The sequence below is a fragment of the Dryobates pubescens genome, chromosome 1 (assembly GCF_014839835.1).
Source record: "Dryobates pubescens isolate bDryPub1 chromosome 1, bDryPub1.pri, whole genome shotgun sequence".
NCBI lineage: Eukaryota > Metazoa > Chordata > Aves > Piciformes > Picidae > Dryobates > Dryobates pubescens.
In genome coordinates this window covers 45,785,842-45,806,222 of record NC_071612.1, presented here as the reverse complement: position 1 = coordinate 45,806,222, position 20,381 = coordinate 45,785,842, and the positions used below count along the sequence as shown (strand labels likewise).

Sequence of the window (20,381 nt, the reverse complement as noted above, 5' to 3'; positions counted from 1 at the left end):
ATTTAATTCTTCTCCATGTTGTTTAGTCAGGACAGAAGGAAGCTGAGGGGAGACCTTCCAGCTCTCTACAATGAAAGGAAGTTGAAGCCAGGTCGGGGGTATCTCCTATCCCTAGGAACAAGGGATAGAAGATGGCTGGAACTAGATGATCTTCTCCCAGGCAACCAGCACCAGAACAAGAGGACACAGTCTCAAACTGTCCCAGGGGAGGTTTAGGCTGGATATTAGGAACAAGTTCTTCATAGAAAGGGTGATTGGCTATTGGAATGGGCTACCTGGGGAGGTGATGGAGTCATCATCACTGGAGGTGTTTAAGAAGAGACTGAATGGGGTGCTTGGTGCCATGGTTTAGTTGATTAGATGGTGTTGGATGATAGGTTGGACTTGATGATCTCAAAGGTCTTTTCCAACCTGGTCTGGTCTATTCTATTCTATTCTATTCTATTCTATTCTATTCTATTCCTATCCTATCCTCGAGGTCTCTTCCAACCCTAACATTTCTATGATTCTATGAATGGCCTCAAGCTGCACCAGGGGAAGTTTAGTTTGGACACTATAAAGCCACAGATTTGTTTCAGCTGGAAAAGACCTTCAAGATCCTTGACTCCATCCATTATCTAACTCTGTGGATAGTCTCTAAATTTCGGCACCACTTCTCTGCATCTTTTAATCGCCTCTAGAGATGGGGATTCAACCACCTCCCTGGGGAACCTGTTCTGGTCTTCGATAACCCTCTCAGTCAAGAATTGTTTCTTCTAATTGGGGAAAGTTTCTTTATCACAACGGTTGTAAAATGTCCTTACCAGAATGGTCGGTACAGGCTGGGGCACGCTGGGGGCGTTGGCTGTGGATGTTTGGTAGCGTGTGGAAACGCGCGGCTGGCGCTCCCCGTAAACACACAACGGCCCCGAGGCCACGGCCGCCCGGCCGCTCGCCCCAGGGAGAGGCAAACCCCGCCCTGCGCGGGGCGGGGCCGGGCCGGGCCGGAGGCAGCCGCTGCCCGCCGCGCAGGCGCCGCAACGGCCCTGACGAGCCTGCTGCGCGCGGGAAGCAGCCAATCGGGGGAGAGTGGGACGTGCGCAGGGCGGGAAGGCGGCCGAGGTTTGAAAGCGGCGGCAGTGGCGGCGGCGCGGCCGGGCCCCTGTGGCCCGGGATGGCGGCAGCCCAGGTGAGACGGCGCGGGTGTGAGGGGGCTGTGGTTGTGGCTCTGTGCGCGCGCGCGCGTGCGTGTGTGGGGCCGCGGCGGCCGAGCCTTTTCGTAAACAGTCGGGGCGCGGCCTTCTCTCCGCTTTCCTGAGGGGAGAGCGGGCCTGCGGTGCCGCCTTCCGGCGTCCCCCGCTTCCCCGAGAAAAGCGGAGCCGCTCTTAGGGCTGTGCCTTCTCTCGCGGACCCGGCTGCTGGCACAAACACAGGGTCTCTCAGGATTTGCATCTGGGGAGCTCCGACTCCCTAAGGTTGTCTGCAGCTGTGCCTGTCGCTTGCCTCTGCAGATCTTCCTGTCACATTTGAGTTTTTATAAGGGCTTGTAGTGACAGGACAAGAGGGAACGGATTGAAGCTGGAAGAGGGGAGATTTAGACTGGAGATTGGGAAGGAATTCTTTCTAGTGAGGGTGGTGAGGCACTGGAACAGGTTGCCCAGAGAGGTTGTGGATGCCCCCTCCCTGGAGGTGTTCAAGGTCCTGAGTAGCCTGATCTAGTGGAAGGTTTTGGAGCTAGACATCTTGAAGGTCCCTTCCAATCCTAACCATTCTGTGATTCTGGGTTAGTGTGTAAAGAGCCAGTGGCTCCTGTCTAAACATGCTGGAGACCTGCTTACCTTACTCCTGACAGACTGCCCTCTGTCAAGGGTACACTAAGAGCTTAAGTTTTAAAAGCTGTCACAGGGAATGAACATAACAATAAATGATCTGTTAAAAGCTTGTTTAGATTCGTTGCAGGGACTTTTCAATTGTACCTAAAAGCTGGGGGTCAAGAGGATGGGGCTGGGCTCTTTCAGTGGTGCCCACTGATAGGACAAGGAGCAATGAGCACAAACTAGAACCTAAGAGCTTTCACCTGAACTTAAGGAGCAACTTCTTTGCTGTGAGGGTGCTGAAGCCCTGGTGTGGGCTGTCCAGAGAAGCTGTGGAGTCTTCTTTGGAAACATTCAAAACAGAGCTGGATGTAATCCTGTGTAACCTGATACAGGTGACTGTTCCAGCAGGGACCGTGGACTAGATGATTTCTGGAGGTCCCATCCAACAGCTACAATGCTAGGATTTTCTTCAATGAAACATTTCTTGCCAGCTGACTAGACTGCACTCTGCTACAAGGGGGAGAAGGTCAGACCTGGGTGACTGATTTGCTCTGGTTCTGCACTCTTTCTGAAATGATGGAATCATAGAATCAATAAGGTTGGAAAAGACCTCAGAGATCATCAAGTCCAACCTGTCACCCAGCACCTCATGACTAACTAAACCATGGCTTCAAGTGCTACGTCCAATCCCCTCTTGAACATCTCCAGGGACGGTGACTCCACCACCCCCCTGGGCAGCACATTCCAATGGCTAACAACTCTCTCTGTGAAGAACTTTCTCCTCACCTCAAGCCTAAACTTCCCCTGGTGCAGCTTGAGACTGTGTCCTCTTGTTCTGGTGCTGCTTGCCTGGGAGAAGAGACCAACCCCCACCTGGCTGCTACCACCACCCTTCAGGTAGTTGTAGAGAGCAAGAAGGTCTCCACTGAGCCTCCTCTTCTCCAGGCTAAACAACCCCAGCTCTCTCAGCCCTCTCCTCATAGGGCTTGTGCTCAAGACTCCTCACCAGCCTTGTTGCCCTTCTCTGGACATGTTCAAGTGTCTCAATATTCTTCTTAAATTGAGGGGCCCAGAACTGGACACAATACTCATGGTGTGGCTTAACCAGTGCTGAGTACAGGGGCAATGAGGACTTTTGGTCATTTTCCTGTGTCACCTGGATTTTCTTCCTACCATTTTAAGCTGATGTTGAAAATTTGCAATGGAAAAATATCCCTTTGTGGTTCTGCTTATTTTTATTTCTAGAAGTAATATCAAAAGAGGAATCACAAAAGAGGTGCAAAACAATGTCTTTATGGAAAAGTCAGGAAAAATGTGCTAGATTCTGTTGCCTTGGATTTAGATAATGTCCACAGTACCTATGTACCCTAATCCTCTTTACACTAGCAAAGAAGAAGTTATAATTTTTGCCAGTTGCACATTTAAACTTTTTCTGGGACATTTTCTTGTCACATTGCTGAAAAGCTGCATGGTTCCTATCTCTTTAATTGTTTTGACTTGCCCTTACTTCCCATTTTGATCCTCTGCAGTCTTTGCCTGTTCTCCCCTGATGAGGCTTGATTTAATTTGTTGACATCTAAAGTTAAGGCTGATAATATACTGTTGTTTCAATTAGTGCTGTTCTGGTCGTGGAATGAATGGCTCCAGTCACGTCTGCTGCTTAAATGACTTGACAGCTTAATGTGAGCCAGCAGTGTGCTCAGGTTGCCAAGAAAGCCACCAGCATCCTGGCCTGGTTTAGCAAGTGTGGCCAGCAGTAGTAGGGTAGTGATTGTCCCCCTGTACTGAGCACTGGCGAGGCCACATCTTGAGTATGTGGTTCAGTTTTGGGATGCTTACACCAAAGACGTTGAGGTGGTAGAGCAGATCCAGAGAAGGGTAAGGAAGCTGGTGAAGGGTCTGGAGGACAGCAATGGTGAGGAGCAGCTGAGGGACCTGAGGATGTTTAATCTGGAGAAGAGGAGCATCATTGCTCTCTACAACTCTCTGAAAGGAGGCTGGAGTCAGGTGGCGGTTGGTCTCTTCTCCCTAGTATCACATGACAGAAAGAAATGGTCTCAGATTGTGTCAGGAGAGGTTTAGGTTAGAGATTAGGAAAAATTTCTTTGCTGCAAGAGTGGTGAGGGATTGGAATAGGCTGCCCAGGGAGGTGGTGGAATCACCATCCCTGGAGATGTTCAGGAACTGTGTGGATGTGACACTTTGGGGACATGGTTTAATAGTCATGGTGGTCTTAGGTGAGTGATGGGACTTGATGATCTTAGAGGTGACTTCCAGCCCGAGCAATTTTTTGATTCTATTCTATGATTCTATGACTTTAATAATACTTAGGGTTCAAGTCTGTGAAGAAGGGCTGGGAATGGAGACTTTAATTCCATCACAGAAGAGATGATGCTTTTGGTGCCCTTTAGTATGGTCTTGCCTATGACAAGCACAGGGCAGGAATCTTCATGTGAGCAATTGTCACAGAGCAGCAAATCTGTTGTTAGGCTGTGTCCTCAATTGCTATGTGGGGGTTCAGTCCTTTTCCTTACTGAAGATATTTCTGCTATCATCACATCAATGTTAGCCTTCCATTCTCTGTGGTTTGTGTCATGGAAGCCTCCTGTGAGCCTCTCTGACTTTAAAGGCCGGAGGTGTTTGATGTTTCTTGAGGAAAGCTGCGTTTGTGGCACTCGTTCTAGGGGTCATAGCTGCTGTGGCACACTAAGGGAGACAGGGCTGCAGGAGATCCCACTGGCTGCAGATCAATTGAGGAGCCTTGAGACTTGCTTACATGAGAAACAGGAGCTTGGCTGCTTATTTTTTTTCTGTCAACTGTAACCATTCTTACTAAATCTTCTCTTATTTTTTCCCAGAATCATTTTAAAAAGGAATACAGGCCAAGATTCTGCTGCGGAGAAGGGTAATTGACAGTTGCGATCTTGTGTTTTGATAACATCGTTTGGGAAACTTAGCTTGAGTTTTGTCCTGGGTTGTAATGTCAAAACTTTTGGGAGTATCTCATTAAACTCTTAACACAATGGTCCTCAGACTTAGGGTCATAGACTTTTATCTCCCTCTTCTGTGGCTCTGTCATTTAGTATTTTTGATTGTCAGTGGTTCTTTTCCTCTGTTTTTCAGAAAGAAGATTGATATACAGCCAGGTCAAAACATACTTAAAGCTGTACTGGATTGTTTTGAAAGTAAGTTTTTATTTGCTGGTTTGCTTAATATGCTGTCAAAAAAAAAAAAATCCACCGTAATTTATTCCATGTATTAATATTTAGTGATAAATTCAGTGAAATAAAATAGAGAGAAAGTGGATAAAAATGAAATCTTTCTCCCAGTCTTTAAAAGCACCCCTTTCCCAGCTGCTTAGAACTCTGTCTTAGCTGCTTTAGAATCTCTCTGTCTGAGTGGCTGCTTTGCCTCTTGGTTAGGTTTACTTGACCTTAACTAGCCTTCACAACTTGTTCACATGAATGAAAGCTGGACAATTTCAAGAATCCTTTATTTATATATAGCTTTTGCTTTACAGGCTGTGATGATAATATCACACTATGCTCTCCAAGTGCAACCCGTTGCTCAACTCCTGTTGTCCAAAATGAGAAGAGGACTTCGATACACAGCCAGAGGGTAAATTATCTATTGCAGTGTCACAGTGTAGCGTTGGGCACACCTCCACCAGGGAGGTGGTGGAGTCGCCGTCCCTGGAGGTGTTCAAGGGGAGATTGGACGTGGCACTTGGTGCTATGATCTAGTTGTGAGGTCTGTTGGAACAGGTTGGACTTGATGATCCTTGGGGTCTCTTCCAACCTTAGTTACTGTGATACTGTGTATCACTTGGTTACCAGTTTAGTTCTGCAGGATTAAATTCTGTGTGAGTGCTGGATGCCTGAGCTCCCTGTGTCACTCGTTTCAGCATACAGGCTGTGATTTACCCTTCTGCAGTAGCTGTTGCTAATGGTTTTTCCTTTGTTGTATTCTAGCAGTAAATATTCTATGACTAGATTTATGTAGTAGTGTGTGTTCTTGGGTTTTGCTAACAAAAAAACTTTTCCATCTTTTTGTCCAGGGTAGTTAAATTTCTCACAGTCTCAGGTTGAAGCTTGCTGCCTTATGGTGGTGGCTGAGTGACTGTCTTTGACTCCACTGATTTCAGTCACTTTGCCAGATGCATGGACACAGTTCTTAGCTGTGTGATGGGTAGCAAGGTGGTTCTTGCACGAAAGCAGTTTGTCAGCTCACGGTAAAGTTACCTGTATGGTAACCGTACCTGTAGCAGGTAGAAGGACTTGTTTAACGTGCAGAGGGGATGATGAAAGTAATCTAGTTTGTGTGTTTAGCTTCAGTATTGTGGTTATAATAGTTTTTGGTAAAAACAGGGTGTTCTCTTCATAGTAGTGTTGAGAACAGGCTTCTTTTATAGCGATGCCTACTTTAGTGTCATGTTAGAATACTCCATAATCTTGAAGTAGTTCTTGCAAGCCCTTGATCTGACTTAACAAAGGTGAACCAAGTAATTTAATTCAGCCTAATGAAAGAGTCAGTGGCTTGCCTGTGGGCTAGCAGCATGTCTGTTCAGAGCTGCAGATTGATTTTTACTGCACGCATTCTTTGACCTGTGACTGGAAATTTACAGGTAGCTTTACAAGTCTTATGATGCTGGGTTGAAGTGTTCAATTAAAATAGAGCTGTCCCTCTAAGGAGTGAGAGCTAAGGGAAGGAAATCATACCGTGTTCTGCAGAAATTTGTGTTCCTGTCAAAAACCTGTTGCTTTAACCAGTATGTTTTGTTTCATCATTCACTATTGATGGCAGCTAAAGGCAGGGTTAAAAGAAACCTGTAATTCTCCAGAGTCCTTACCTGCATCACCACTAAAAGCAGTCAGGAGCAGAGGTTGGTAGCACTGTTATTGAATTAATGTTTTTTGGGGGTAACTGTTTCTGGGGAAAGGTTTTGAATAAAGAATTAAACCTTTCCTATATATATGGCAGAACGGTCCCATGCGGCAACCCTGAAGCCTGGAACATGTGATTACATAGCTGTTTCTAAGAAGACAGAGTCTCCTGTGTCTAAAGGAGAAACAAGTAACAGATTAAATGATGTTGATATACTGTGCATAAGTCCTACTGTGTCTTCAGACTCTGAGGATGATCGTGGGTCTGTTAAATCACCCCTTCCTTTGGAGGAACCAAAGCCTTCACCAGGACCTGTGTAAGTAGGGCTGAATGTGGTAGTGGTGATGCTGTGTCCCTTGTGCTGTCAGTCCTCCTTAGTGTATGTTAACATGGTGATTAAGAGTTTGAACTCAGAAGTGTGAACTCATAAAAATGAAATCCAAGCATTTTAACAAATGGCCATGTCTGGGTTTAGAAAGGTCAGAGTTGTTTTTCATTAGATAGTCTCCTGATAAAGGGTAGTGCCCAAGTGCAGGGCCAAATTTGTGGGAGATAGTAGTAACTGATCCTGATCCCATTGACTCTCATGAATGGAGTGAGATTAGGAAGGGAGTGCACCTAGGAAACACATCAATTTCTGAAGCACATTCTCTGAAAATTGGGGGTTTGTCTTGCTGCTTGTATGAGCAGCCCTTGCTTTGATCTGGAGTCAGAAGCTGTCACCTCATTGGTTTGTACACTTGCTGCTGTACTGGGAAGTAGTGCTGCTAACTGGTGTTGCAGCAGATCACCAAATGGAAGCTCATTCATAAGAATTGAGACACTGTCAGCAAGAGAAAATGAGAGCATCTGTCCATCCACATGAGACTGTAGTATGCACTCAGCACTTCTAGCACTGTATTTGAATGCTGTTTCTCTTGCACAGATTACGTTTTGATGACCAAAAGAGTCCTGCTGGGGTCCAGACTGGGAGAGATAAGAATGCTGTCTTTGTGCAAGAGCGAGAAAGCAATGCTAAGTCTCCTGCAAAAAGAAACTCTTTCGCTTCAGCTGTCTTTGCAGCTGTGGCAACAGGAGCTCTTGGAAAAAGGTTTGTCCTGACATTCTCCTGAACAAAATTTGCTAGTAAAGTAACTCAGTCCTGAGTTCTGGCACAACACCCTTTTGTCTGTAAACATAGTCCGAGAGAGTGCTTTGGGACGGTCCAACATTACTGAAAAATGCTGCTTCAGAAAGACTTTGAATAGCTGTTCCAAAGTTTTGTACTGTTAGGATGTTTGTGCTGCTGCTTTTGTCTGCCAGTAAGTAGCTCCTGAATAAGGTTTCAGAATCATCCAGAGATGATAGAATAATGGAATAGGTTGGGTTGGAAGGGACCTTAAAAATCATCTAGTCCCTGGGCAGGGACACCTCCTACTAGACCAAACTGCTCAAGAGCCCATCCAACTTGCTTTTGAGCACTTCCAGGCTTGGAACCTCTACAGCTTCTCTGGGCAACCTGTTTGAGTGCCTCACCACCCTCATGGAGAAGAATTCCCTTCTAATGTCTAATCTCAATCCATCTTCTTCCATCTTGAAGCCATCACCCCTTGTCCTGTCACTCCATGCCTTTGTAAACAGTCCCTTCCCAGCTCTGCTGTAGCCCCCTTCAAATCCTGAGAGCCTTCAGGCTGAACAGCCCCAACTCTTGGTTGTGCTCACAGGAGAGGTTCTCCAGCCCTCTGCTCTTCAGATGTTTTGTTAAGTAGGCCCTGAAGGATTCAGGAGAGCCTTAAGTGCTTTGAAGCTAGCAATGATCAAGCAGTCTTTCTCAGAGCTAAAACCGATCCGACTGATTATATGGGAGGGTGACTGCCAAGCACCTGAGAAATGACAAGATGTGAGTATGAGGCCAAAGTAAGGAGAAGCTCTTTTTGGAAGCTAAGGGGCAGTGAATGGTGAACTTCAGCTGATCTGTGGAACACACTGCATCATATTTAGATGCTTTGGAGTCACCACTAGATTTGCAAGGCTGAAAATCCATTTTTCCCTTCCAAATGCTGTGAGTTATTTGTGCCCTCTTTTCTTTAGGTATTCAGCCCCAATATCATCACAACCACCACCACCTCCTCCTAAGGAAGGTGAAGATGTTGAAATAGAAGATGAGTGTGAATTTTTAATTGATGAATTGGACGATAGGTCTTCTAAGTTTTGGTTTTCAATACCCCGTAAGAGCAGCAAATTAAAAAAAGACACCGCTGCAACTCCTGTTTCCAAGCCTCAGCCCTCCAAAAAGAAGACAGAGAGCAGGAAAGGGAAGAGGAGAAAAGTACAGGCTGAAGTACCTACTGAACGGCAAGCAGGTGGGTTGGATGTCAGAGTACTGGACTTCAGAGAAGCATCAGAATCAGAGGCAGACTGTAACAGTAAAGGAAAAGTCCTTAAATCTCCACGGAAAAGCAGTACATGTACGGGTAAGTTATGTGAGAGGTCTTCAACCTCTCCTTCCAGGTCAGATCACTGGACTTTTTGGTGGTGGTTTACTGGAAAATAAGGATAAAGTAAGTGAAAGACTTTGCTAGATTCCTGATTTATCATTCAGCTGCACTATTAAGTTTGGTGTATATAAGACAGACAGATTGTCTTAATTCTCCTGCAGGCCTCTTCCTGTTGGGACATTAACAATTAAGTTAAGAGTGTTACCTTTGCTTATGAGCAGACAAAGGAGGTAGGTACCCAACAGCTTTTGCTCCTTTCTCCGTAGAAAGGAGGTTAAAAGGCATGCTTTGAACTGCTTTGGGGAGTCACTTGAGAAGGACTTTGTAGCAGGAAGCAGTGGAAACTGGAAAGCAGTCTGATTGTGACATTCCTGTCCTTTGTTGTTGTTGTTGTCTGTTAGGAAATACTGGAAGGACACAAAAAATGCTGGTTTGAATTTTTTGTACACCATAGTTCAGAGAAAGCCTTCTATTAACCATCAGGGAAAACTTGCTTTTGTGATACTTCTATTACAATGTGGTTTATTTTTACGCATTCAGATGTCAACACATCTCCGGGTTAAATGAGAAAAGATACTAATGTCCAAGTGTTTTGTGTATTGATAGGAGAGACTGAAAAAGATGCACTTAGGCAAGGCACTCCAAAGCAGAAAGAGGGGAGGTCCAGGAAGCCAGGAGCTGACAAACTGCCATTGCCCCAGCCTGAACTGGAAACACAAGCATCTGATGCAGAACAGTGTAAAACAAGGGGGACTCCAGATGGGGATTCACCTGTGCCCTCAGCTGGGCATCAGCAAGAGCAGACTGTGTCTTCTAAAAGGAAACTCAAGTCTTCCAAGAATCTGCAGTCGGCTTCAAAATCTTCTCAGCGTGTTGTTCCCAAGAAACAAACTGCTAAGCAGAAACCTCCAAAAGCTCCAGTGGCTAAGAGAGGGGCAGAAAGTCCATGGAAGAAGCTTAAAATATCTGCCAAGAAAAGTAGCAATAAAAAACCTCGGTTACAGAGAGAGGAGAGTTCTGACAGTGAACCTGGTGAAGAAGAGCTGGAAAGAGAGCCTGCAAAACCGGCTGAAGAGGTCGGATCACTCCCCCACCAGAAATTACAGACTCCCACCAGCCAGCAGTTGACCAAGTCTGAAAATATGTTGCAGGTACTGGAGTCACTTGATGATGCAACTAACAGAAGTCTTGTACAAGCACTGCAGTGTCTCATAGACAGTGTGAAGAGTTCTGAAGTGAAACAATTGCCAGCCAAGTCTTCAGAGAAAGTTCCCCAAAAGCTCCGTCACAGAGACCGTAAAGGTGCTTTCTCAGACGCTGAGAGCACTGTCTCTCACATGCGTTCTGACCGCACTTCTCTGCAGGGCACAGCGAGGGAGAAAGAGAAGTTAGCAGATGTGAAAGTGAAAAGCACCAAAAGGAAGCGTCACGTGCAGCGTGGACCACAGTAAGCTTTTTATGTCATTCCTCACAAACATGCTGTACCTCGGCAGGCTTGCAGTTAAACACAGATTGTTAGCTTTTAAGCAGCAATGGCCCACTTCAACTATGTGCTGGTTTCAGAATGGTTGAATAGAGAGGCCAAGTGCTGTAGTCAGCATCCTGTCCTCAAAGGTGGGTGCCAAATTTAGTGTCCGTTTCTACATAAGGAAACTTGAGCTAGAGTCTTGAAGTTTTCTTTTGAGTAGCAAATCCAATTTAAGAACAAGGGAAAAGAGATTCATGGAATTATGGAATAGGTTGGGTTGGAAGGCACCTTAAAGATCATCCAGTTCCAGCCCCTCTGCCATGGGCAGGGGCACCTTCCACTAGACCAGGCTGCTCAATGTCCCATCTGGCCTGGCCTTGAACACTTCAAGGGAGGAGGGGGCATCCAGAACCTCCCTAGGCAACCTGCGCCAGTCTCACCACGCTCACTCAGTCGAAATCTCCCTGCTTCCAGCTCAAAGCCGTTGCCCCTTGTTCTGCCACTCCAAGCCCTTGTCAAAAGTCCCTCCCCAAGTTTCTGGTAGGCCCTTTTTAGGTGTTGGAATACACTCACACAACCCCACCTAGAATAACTTCCCTGTCAGGCTTGTTACTTTGTTGAGAAATTGAGAAAATACAGTGCTTAACCCTTGAGCTACCACAATTTTGTGGCAGTAACTATCCTAATGGGTGGTAATCAAAAGAGGAAGCTTCTTTAACTAGCCTAATTGAACTTTAAAATCACTGCTCTGTGCCTTGCTTTTAAAAATTGTATTTAAAAGTGTCTATTATGGAACTGTTCCCGAGGTAAAATTGGCTTACAGGTTCCTTTCAGTAGGTAAAACTGACTTAACAGCAAACAATTGTTTCCTGTTCTAAAGATTCCTTAGCAGCTGAGAACGCCAGGAGTTGTACAAGGTAATTTCCTGAGCTGTTTGTAACATTTGCAGTGAATCCCACTTCTGCCCCTCTGAGACAGGTTAGCTCTTTGGTGCTATTGCCTTCTGTGTTCTACTAGCAAAGAATCCAGTAGGACAGGGATTGTGCTTCAAGCCCCAGGTGTTTAAATACCATGCTAATACAGTTCATAGTCTAATAAAACTCTTCTTTCTGCCATGAATGAGGAGTCATAATAAGTTTCTTGCCTTTGGGCATGTTTTATATTTTCCTTGGAGGCTTTCTTCCACATTAGTGTGTGATTTTGCAACAAAAAATACCAGCAACTGTACTGACGAAGCTGCTGTTAAAGAAAGTACAGAGCTTGATATGCAATCCAAACTCAGTCACTTATTTCAGTGCCTCATTGTTACAGGCAGATGTTTAGAAGGAAAAGAAAAACAAACAGCACACAATCTGGAAAAACCTGAACTTTGCTGTCCTTGGTAATGCTCCTTTGAATCATTGAACTTTTTTTGTTTCTCTTTACCTTTGAAGTGGGCCTTTCCTAGAAGATGGTGATGGATTTCCTTCTGGCTGTCAGTGTTCTGAACAGGATAGTTTATCTCCAGGTAATGTTTAAAGTTGGTGTTTTCTGTATTTTGATGTAGAGGCTTCCTAGAAGCTGTTATTGACGGTACAGCAATTCCTGTTGTGTTCAGTTTGTTCAGAGTAAGACATGCAGACTGCATTGGCTGTGGCCATGTTTCTGCCCAAGTGTGTAGGAGAGTTTAGAAACAGAGAATGGTTTGAGTTGGCTGGAACCTTAAAGGTTATCTATTTCCAACACCCTGCCATTGGTAGGGGCACCTCCCACTAGACCAGCTTGCTCAAGGTCCCATTCAACATGAACACCTCCAGAGAGGGGGCATCCACAACCTCCCTGCGCAATCTATTCCAGTGTCTCACCGCCCTCACTGGAAGGAATTTCTTCCTAATCTGCAGTCTCAGTCTCCCCTCTTCCAGCTCAAAGCCATTGCCCCTTATTCTGTCACTCCAAGCCCTTGTCAGAAGTCCTTCCCCAGCTTTCTTGTAGCCCACTTCAGGTATTTTCATGACATTTTTCAGCTTGCACTGTTTACAAAGTGAATTCCATACACTGTTTATCTACAGTGAGTTTCATAACTGCTTAAAGAAAAAAGTCTTATTTGGGGACATGTTGAGCTTCTGCTTGTAATACATTTGGTTGTTTCTAGTGGGACTATCTGATGAAAGTCAGGAATAGTAAACACCTGTACTGGTGGGGCTTTTGTATTTTCAGATATTTCTGAGGACTTGGATTTTCAAGCAAGAGCTCTGTTGTCAAACAAATCAACAAACCGTAAGATAGGTAAGATATTGTCAAATATCTTAATGTGACAGCATAAATTCAAATGCATTTCCAGCTTGATGTGAGCTTTGCTGAAGGAGACACAAGAGAACCTCTAGAAACAGGTTCTTATGTTAGTAAGCGGTTACAGATAAGGCTTGTTAGGTTCTTTGGGGTGATGTAACCCTGCATTGATTTTTAGAATCATAGAATTATTTCAGTTGGAAAAGACCTCCAAGAACATCCAGTCCAACCTTCACCTTAACCATGGCCATTAAACCATGTTCACAAGTGCCATGTCCACACATTTCTTGAACACCCTCAGGGATGATGACTCTACCACTTTCCTGGGCAGCCTGTTCCAATCCCTGACCACTCTTGCAGCAAAGAAATTTTTCCTGATCTCCAACCTAACCCTCCCCTGGAACAATTTCAGGCCATTTTTATTACTGAACTTAATAATTGCCATTACCTCTCACATTTCAGAACTTCCTTTCATACTGAGCCAAGACGTTGCTTACAGCACAGTGAGAGTCTGAATTGGTTTTGCACAGTGTAACTGAGGGGGGCAAGTAGCCTGCCTTCTGTGGTGGCCTGACCCTAGAAAAGGTGCAGCAATCTGCATCCAGTTCAGTGTAACCCCACTTTAGTCTGGTTCAGCTGTGTTTTATCTCCTTCATTATTATTTTATGCACAGCAGTAGAGCTGTCTACCTTTGAAAACTAATTTCAGCAAGCTTCTTTATTTACAGCATTTAAATATTCTTGACTGGTGTGCTCCCAGCTCTTAAGGGCTTTGTTCTTAAGAATAAACTTTCTGACAGGTAGTAAAATATTCAATCTTGCTGTACTCATATGTGGCAGCTTAGAACAATTGGAAGCTGAGATTAACAGCAAGTAAGCATGAAGATAAGTGAGAAAGCTTGGAAATACATGAGGTGTCTGCTGGCCAAAGTGCTTCTCTTCTGGACCCTGGAGATGGGACCTGGGGAGAGGAGGGGCTGCTTCTGTAGCCTGTTGCTCTCCTTTTGCCACAGCCAAGGCAGTGCATTTTCACTGGAATCCCTGGGATTTAGGCAGGGCTCTTAGTCTTAGTTGAGAGCTTGCTTTCAGTGGTGTAGCATCTTCTGCTGCTTCTTGTGCCTGAGCCCCTGAGAAGGGATTCAGTAAGATACCCAGAACGAAATCTACTCTGAAGTCACTGTGGTGATGAAGAGTGGAGGGAGTGAAATACTGCCTGATGTGGAAAAAAAAAAGGCTTTTGGCAGTACTTGATTCCCTTTTCCTGTCTTGATAGCAACATAGTACAAATATCAGCTGGGAAGTGCTGCCCCCTGATAGAGAGCAAGAGGAGAAGGCTGTTGAAATGTTTTCCATGTCTGATTTAGCCTTTCATGCTTTCTGTGATGCTTCCATCCCCTGAACTAGTAATGCCTTCCAACACGCCTAACATGCGGCGGACAAAGAGGATCCGACTGAAGCCTCTCGAGTACTGGCGAGGAGAGCGGGTGAACTATGAAGTAGGTCCTTCAGGTAGGAGCTCCACAAAACCTATTGGCTTGCTTCTGCCAGGGCAGTGAGGAGAAATCTGTGGCTTGCTGTGCCATCAAGCTTTGAGATGCTTGCCACTCAGTCAGTTAAAAAGCACTGATTATTTATGGTCTCCAGCTATTCAGGCAGCTTTTCATGTAGTCTTTTTCTCTCCTCGTACCCCTGTGTCAGCTAGAAATAGTATCAGGAGAACATCTGAAGTGCCCTTGTCTGAACTGTTTAGGAAGAATCAAACCAGCTTCTTTCTGCTGGGAGGTTTCTTACATCAAAGATTCTGTATGGTAGCAGAAAACGCAGCAATTTGCTGGATCCTTCGTGGAGGCGTTTCTCTGTGTGTTGATTATTCTCCACAACAGATACTGTAATTTATCCAGTCTCACTGGTAGATTCCTGAAGTGAGAGAATAGATCTTGTTTTTTGGGATTTTTTTCTAACAATCCAGCCTAATTTAGTCCTTTCCTAATTGATTAGTCTGCTGGAAAATAGTATCTCCCTGTGTTGGTAAATTGATGTTTTGCCTTGAAAATTGACTCTCATGTCGTGACTCTCTGAAATGTTCTTTGGCAGAAATATGATCAAATTCTTTTCAAAAAGGCTCAAGCTGCATTGCACTCCAAAGTATACTTCGTATTGAAAAGCTTTTTGTTTGGTTCTGGCTTTGTAAAGCTATCTGAAGAGTTCAGCTTCAAAGGAAATTTCTTTGCAGCTGGAAGGCTGGTTGGTTGTGTTGAGTTAGTGACCTCTGTTTAACTTGCTTTTTTTTTCAGGAAATCTTGTGGTTACTGGAGTAGTGTGTCCAGAAACAGAACCTCAGACCAAGATTAAACATAGGAAGGATGGTGGCAAGCAGAAAAGAGCTAAAAGAAGTATGAATACAGACTTATTTTTTTTCCATTTGGATACTTAAAAAAAACCTATAATCATAGACTCATGAAATGGGTTGGTTGGGGTAGGGAGGGAGATTCAAGGTCATCTAGTTCCAACCCCCCTGCCATGGGCAGGGACACCTTCCACTAGACCAGGTTGCTCAAGGCCTCATCCAACCTGGCCTCCAACACCTCCAGGCTGGGGGCATCCACAACCTCCCTGGGCAACCTGTTCTAGTGTCTTACCACGCTCACTGTCAAGAATTTTCTTCCTAATCTCCCCTCTTCCAGCTCAAAACCATTGCCCCTTGTTCTGGTCACTCCAAGCCCTTGTCAGAAGTCCTTTCCAGCTCTCCTTCAGGTACTGGAAGGCTGCTTTAAGGCCTCGCTGGAGCCTGCTCTTCTCCAGGCTGAACAACCTCTAAAATTTACTTTAAACATGATTGTTTTGACTGCATTTGAGAAAATGTCCTGTGCAGCATGGAGCTGAAATTGCCTGCTTTGCAGATTTCTGCAGGAGAGGTTTGGCTCATGTCTTCTGTCTTGAACATTCTCTGGCATCTCTTCTATTTGAAAGCATGAGGTTCTCATCAGCTCCTAGGCTATTCCTTCTCTGGAAGAATCTTTTTTGTTAAAGAAAGAGTTTTCTGATTTACAAGTTAAAGTGAGATTCCTGTAGTATTGCTGAGAAAAAGGAAAACTGAGTCTGTGGTTGTGATTTTGTGAAGTTGATCTCTTAAGTCAGCAGCAGGTGAAAGGGAAATAACCTGCTCTTCAGAAATCACTGTGGGGCTTTTATTCTCTCTTAATATCTTCTCTTACAAAATCACTTCTCCTAAAACACAGATACTTTTGACTATACTGCCACTAATGGCAGAGGACAAATAGTTGGCAAGTTCTTTAGGATTTGGAGACCCCATTATTTATTACACTATTAGAACTAGTTCCAATAAAATGACATTTTCAAAGCATTGCTATGGATGGTTTCCTTTATTTGAAGAAAGTGCATTCAGTCTTTATAGTCACTTGAACAAATTCAAGTACTCACTATGTGAAATCTACTAAATCTACAATTGTGAGAAAGTAGTGGTTAAATAATCACTCTACATGTGAAAAATAATACCTGGTTATGTCTTGGTGTTTGTTTTGTTTTGTTTTTGTCTCCCCAGGAAAGGAGGAACCTCCAGTTTTGGACCACAGCCTAGGTGATACTGCTAAACCAACCATTGTACTGGACCCAGTCACAAATGAGGAAGTACATCTAGGTGAGTTGGGGGGATGTGACCAAGGGCCTGGCTGAATTATCTACTGACTGTTTAGATTGGTGAGATACAAAACTGGGTGTAAAACAATGAACTCTTGAGCGTGCAGGTGTCCAGGCAACTGGCTGCAGAGAGTGCTGGAGCCTGGCACCTGAAATGGAGGGCAATAGAGAGAACACATGCATGAGGTGTGAGCAGCTCGATTATCTGCTTAATCTAGTGTTTGAACTGAAGGAAGAAATTGTTAGACTTAGGACTGTAAGGGAATGTGAAAGGGAGTTGGATTTGAGGAGCCAGGCACTGCAGGCTCCCCTAGCAGAGGGAGGTGACCCAAGATGCAGCAGGAAATGGATACAGGTCCCTGTTAGGAGAGGCAAAGTGAAACCGTCACAGCTCCCCTCACCTTCCCAACTGCCCTTGCAAAACAAGTATGGGGCACTGAAAGTTGAGGGTGAGGTGAATGAGAAGACAGAAGACACACCATCTGAGATGTTGCCTAAAGCAAAACAGCCTGTCCCCCCCACATCAGGACTTGTTCCCTGAAAAAAAGAGGAGGGTAATTGTTATTGGTGATTCCCTCCTGAGGGGAACAGAGGGCCCCATCTGTCAGCTGGATCCTTCCCACAGGAAAGTCTGCTGCCTCCCTGGGGCCTGGGTCAGAGATGTTTCCAGAAGGCTGCCTAGTCTGGTACAGTCCTCTGATTACTATCCTTTGATAGTTATGCAGGTAGGGAGCAATGAGGTTGAAACCAGAGGTCCAAAGGCAAATCAAAAAGGACTTCAAGGCTCTGAGAAAACTGGTTGAGGGGCCAGGGTCACAGGTAATTTTTTCACCAATACCCTTAGTTGCAGGAAGGAATACTGAAAGGAACAGGAAAGCAGGTCTGCTAGCAACAGATGGAGTACATCTGTCCCAGAGAAGAAAGAACCCAGCACATGGGAACAGCCTATCACACAGAGGGAAAAGGGTTCTAGGAAGGGAGTTGGCAGGACTCATTAATAGGGCTTTAAACTAGATTTGAAGGGGGAAGGGGCTGAAACCAGTCTCCCCAGACAGGAGTCTGAGGGTGGTAAGCTGGAGTCAGGGGTGAGCAACCCCAGTTCCCTCAGACACTCCTCATGACAGGTAGTCACTGAGCAGGAAAGACTCATCCTGCCTTGTCATCCCCATCCCCTGGGCTTCTTTTGCAGATTGTGTCACCACTGGAACATGTCACTCCTGCTTCTTCAAGGACGAAACAGTAGAAATCTACAAACACCTGAATACATCTGCTTTTGCCACTGGGAAACTGGTTTTGAAACCACTCAAGGAGAAGGGGCACCAGTTTGTGCACATGGATACCATAGTAAGCTCGCTCTGCTCTTCTTTCAAGAGGGGGTCATGGGAACAGCAAGTCCTAGGCTGCTTAGAAGCGGCACATGCGGCTGACAGCTTTTTGTAGTGTTTTTTCCCCCCCTATAATGCAAATAAAGACATGATGCATGAATGAATCATTTGTTACAACACATGCAGGAGAGTGTCTTCTCTTGGCTGACTTTCTGAGATGTTTGCTAATCTTAGAACCTTTTGGCCTTCTTTAAGGTTTTCCATGTTATCTATGGCAAAATTATCACTACCTTACATAAGACATCGTACTACCTGACTACAGGGGACTACTTCTATGTTCCAGCAGGTAAGTGTACATGTTTAAAACCACCTGGTTGGAGATGGATGAAGCTGATTAGCAAGCTAAGAAAAAACCCAGCCAAACACTAGGAAGAGATGAGTTTGGGTGGAGAGTGGGAAGGTGTAGGGTTGTAAAGAAAGTGATCCGACACTAGATATTGGGTTGATGACCCGGCCTTTGCAGTGATACAAATGCTGCTTGATGTGGGAGCTGACCTCTAAGGTTCTGATGACTCTACCAAGTTCTGTGAGTGGTATTCTCTTGGTGTTCAGATTCTGCCTCATAATTTTTGCTTAACACCTTAAATTATGAAAAAACATTTGGATCAGTTCCACATTTTTTATGCTTTGTGCTTTATATAGAGAAGGTTTAGAATGTCTTGTTGTATGAGTTGGTCACTTGATGCGAGCTATGGAGAATTCAAGCATCTCTGATTTTGCTCTTCTGGTGTGGAATAGATGGCTGCTTGTGGCATGGATGGGTGGACACTTTGCTGCCTGGAAAACTGGCTGATGGCTAGGCATAAAGAGTGGTGGAGAATGGATTTAAATCCACTTGGTGGCTAGTCACCAGTGGTGTTGCCCAGGGCTCAGTGCTGGATCCAGTTCTCTTTAATGTCTTAATCCATTATCTGGATGAGAGGATTGAGGCACCTTCAGTGAGCTTGCAGATGACACTAAGCTGGGAGGGAGTGTTGATCTGCTGGAGGGTGGGAAGGCTCTGCAGAGGGACCTGGACATGCTGGAACAAGACCTGTTTTCCAGACCCTTTACCAGCTTTGCCCTTCCCTGGACCTGCTCCAACACTTCAATATCCTTCTTGTAGTGAGAGCCCCAAAAGTGAACCTAGGACTCAAGGTATAGCCTCACCAGTGCTAAGTACAGGGGGACAATTACTGCCTTGGTCCTGCTTGGCATACTGTTGCTGATCCAGCCCAGGATGCTGGTGGCCTTCTTGGCCACCTGGGCACACCTTGGCTTATGTTCAGCTGCTGTCCATCAACACCCCCAGGCCTTTCTATGCTGGGCAGTTTCCAGTCACTTTGCTCTAAGTCCTTAAAGATCATCCAGTTTCAACCTTCCTGCCATGGACAGGGACACCTTCCACTAGACCAGGTTGCTCAAGGCCTCATCCAGCATCCACAGCCTCCCTGGGCACCCTGTTGCAGTGTCTCACTACTCTCATTGTCAAGAATTCCTAGTGGCTTCTAAAGGAAACCACCTCTGTTTTTGTTTGTAGGAAACAGATACAACATCCGAAATCTTCTGGATGAAGAAAGTGTTCTTCTCTTCACACAACTCAAAAGGGACAGGTGAAGAGCTTGGTGCAGAGAGGTTTGCTGGAACTACACTGAAGCTGTTGTATGTTCTGAAGTTCTTTTTACATACAAGAACTGTTTTGAGTGGGCCCAGCTTAACACTGCAAACTCATATAGAGCAACTGAGATCAGTAGAGAGCAAACCCAAGAGAACCTCAGTAGTCTGGTGTCAAACAAACGACATACTGAGGGGCCTCATTCTTCATCAGTTACTGGTCTTGTGCAGTCCAATGACACAAAGATATATGTACAAATTTGTGAATAAAACACGTTGTTTTTGTTCCAAACCCTATTTATATGCCATGTCTCCCTGAAGATGCTTAGCACTTGAAGCATTTTTGATGTCTTCAGCTAACATCTGCTGTTCTCAATGTCTGTCTGGTGCAAGACTGTTCAGAAGAGTTCTACTGAAATATTCTTACATGCTGTTCCCATTCCAGTAATTGTTGTCTGGGAGAGGGCTTCTGGAATACTTGTGCCTAGCCTTCTTCTAATATGTTAATAGCAGTCTCTTGTCTAGCAGATGTATGATTAGTGCCTCAAGTTCTGACTGCAAAGCGGGGGCTCTTGAGGACGAGAAGATCACTTGCGTGGAAGCTGTGGCTTGATTAGCTCTGAAAGTTGGGGATGGCTTCATCTTGTATCACAGCCATAGGTCACAGCCAAGTCTAACACTTCAGTATCTCCTTTAGTTTTGCTTGCTGTGTTCCTGAAGAATAATGAAGAGCTTTGGGAAAACTGTAATTATACTGAGTACTCCAGAAGCCAAGTCTAGACAGCAGATGGTATCCATAGCATTTGTCTTCCAAGCTCTTCAAGGTTCCTTCTGGCTGAAGATAAGGATAAACT

The 20,381-nt window shown here is 45.1% G+C and overlaps 1 protein-coding gene across 1 annotated transcript; it reads left to right on the top strand.

The window, feature by feature from the left end:
* Positions 1–1,066: 1,066 nt before the first annotated feature.
* CENPC (centromere protein C) lies at positions 1,067–20,115 on the top strand. Its single transcript, XM_054174805.1, has 17 exons — positions 1,067–1,168; positions 4,655–4,701; positions 4,920–4,981; positions 5,317–5,414; positions 6,600–6,678; positions 6,825–6,942; positions 7,606–7,770; positions 8,751–9,133; positions 9,764–10,604; positions 12,059–12,132; positions 12,822–12,890; positions 14,297–14,401; positions 15,187–15,285; positions 16,455–16,550; positions 17,739–17,893; positions 18,130–18,220; positions 19,454–20,115. The coding sequence occupies exons 1-17, from the start codon at positions 1,154–1,156 to the stop codon at positions 19,528–19,530; spliced, it is 2,574 nt and encodes an 857-aa protein (XP_054030780.1). The 5' UTR covers positions 1,067–1,153; the 3' UTR covers positions 19,531–20,115.
* The last annotated feature ends 266 nt before the right edge of the window (positions 20,116–20,381 follow it).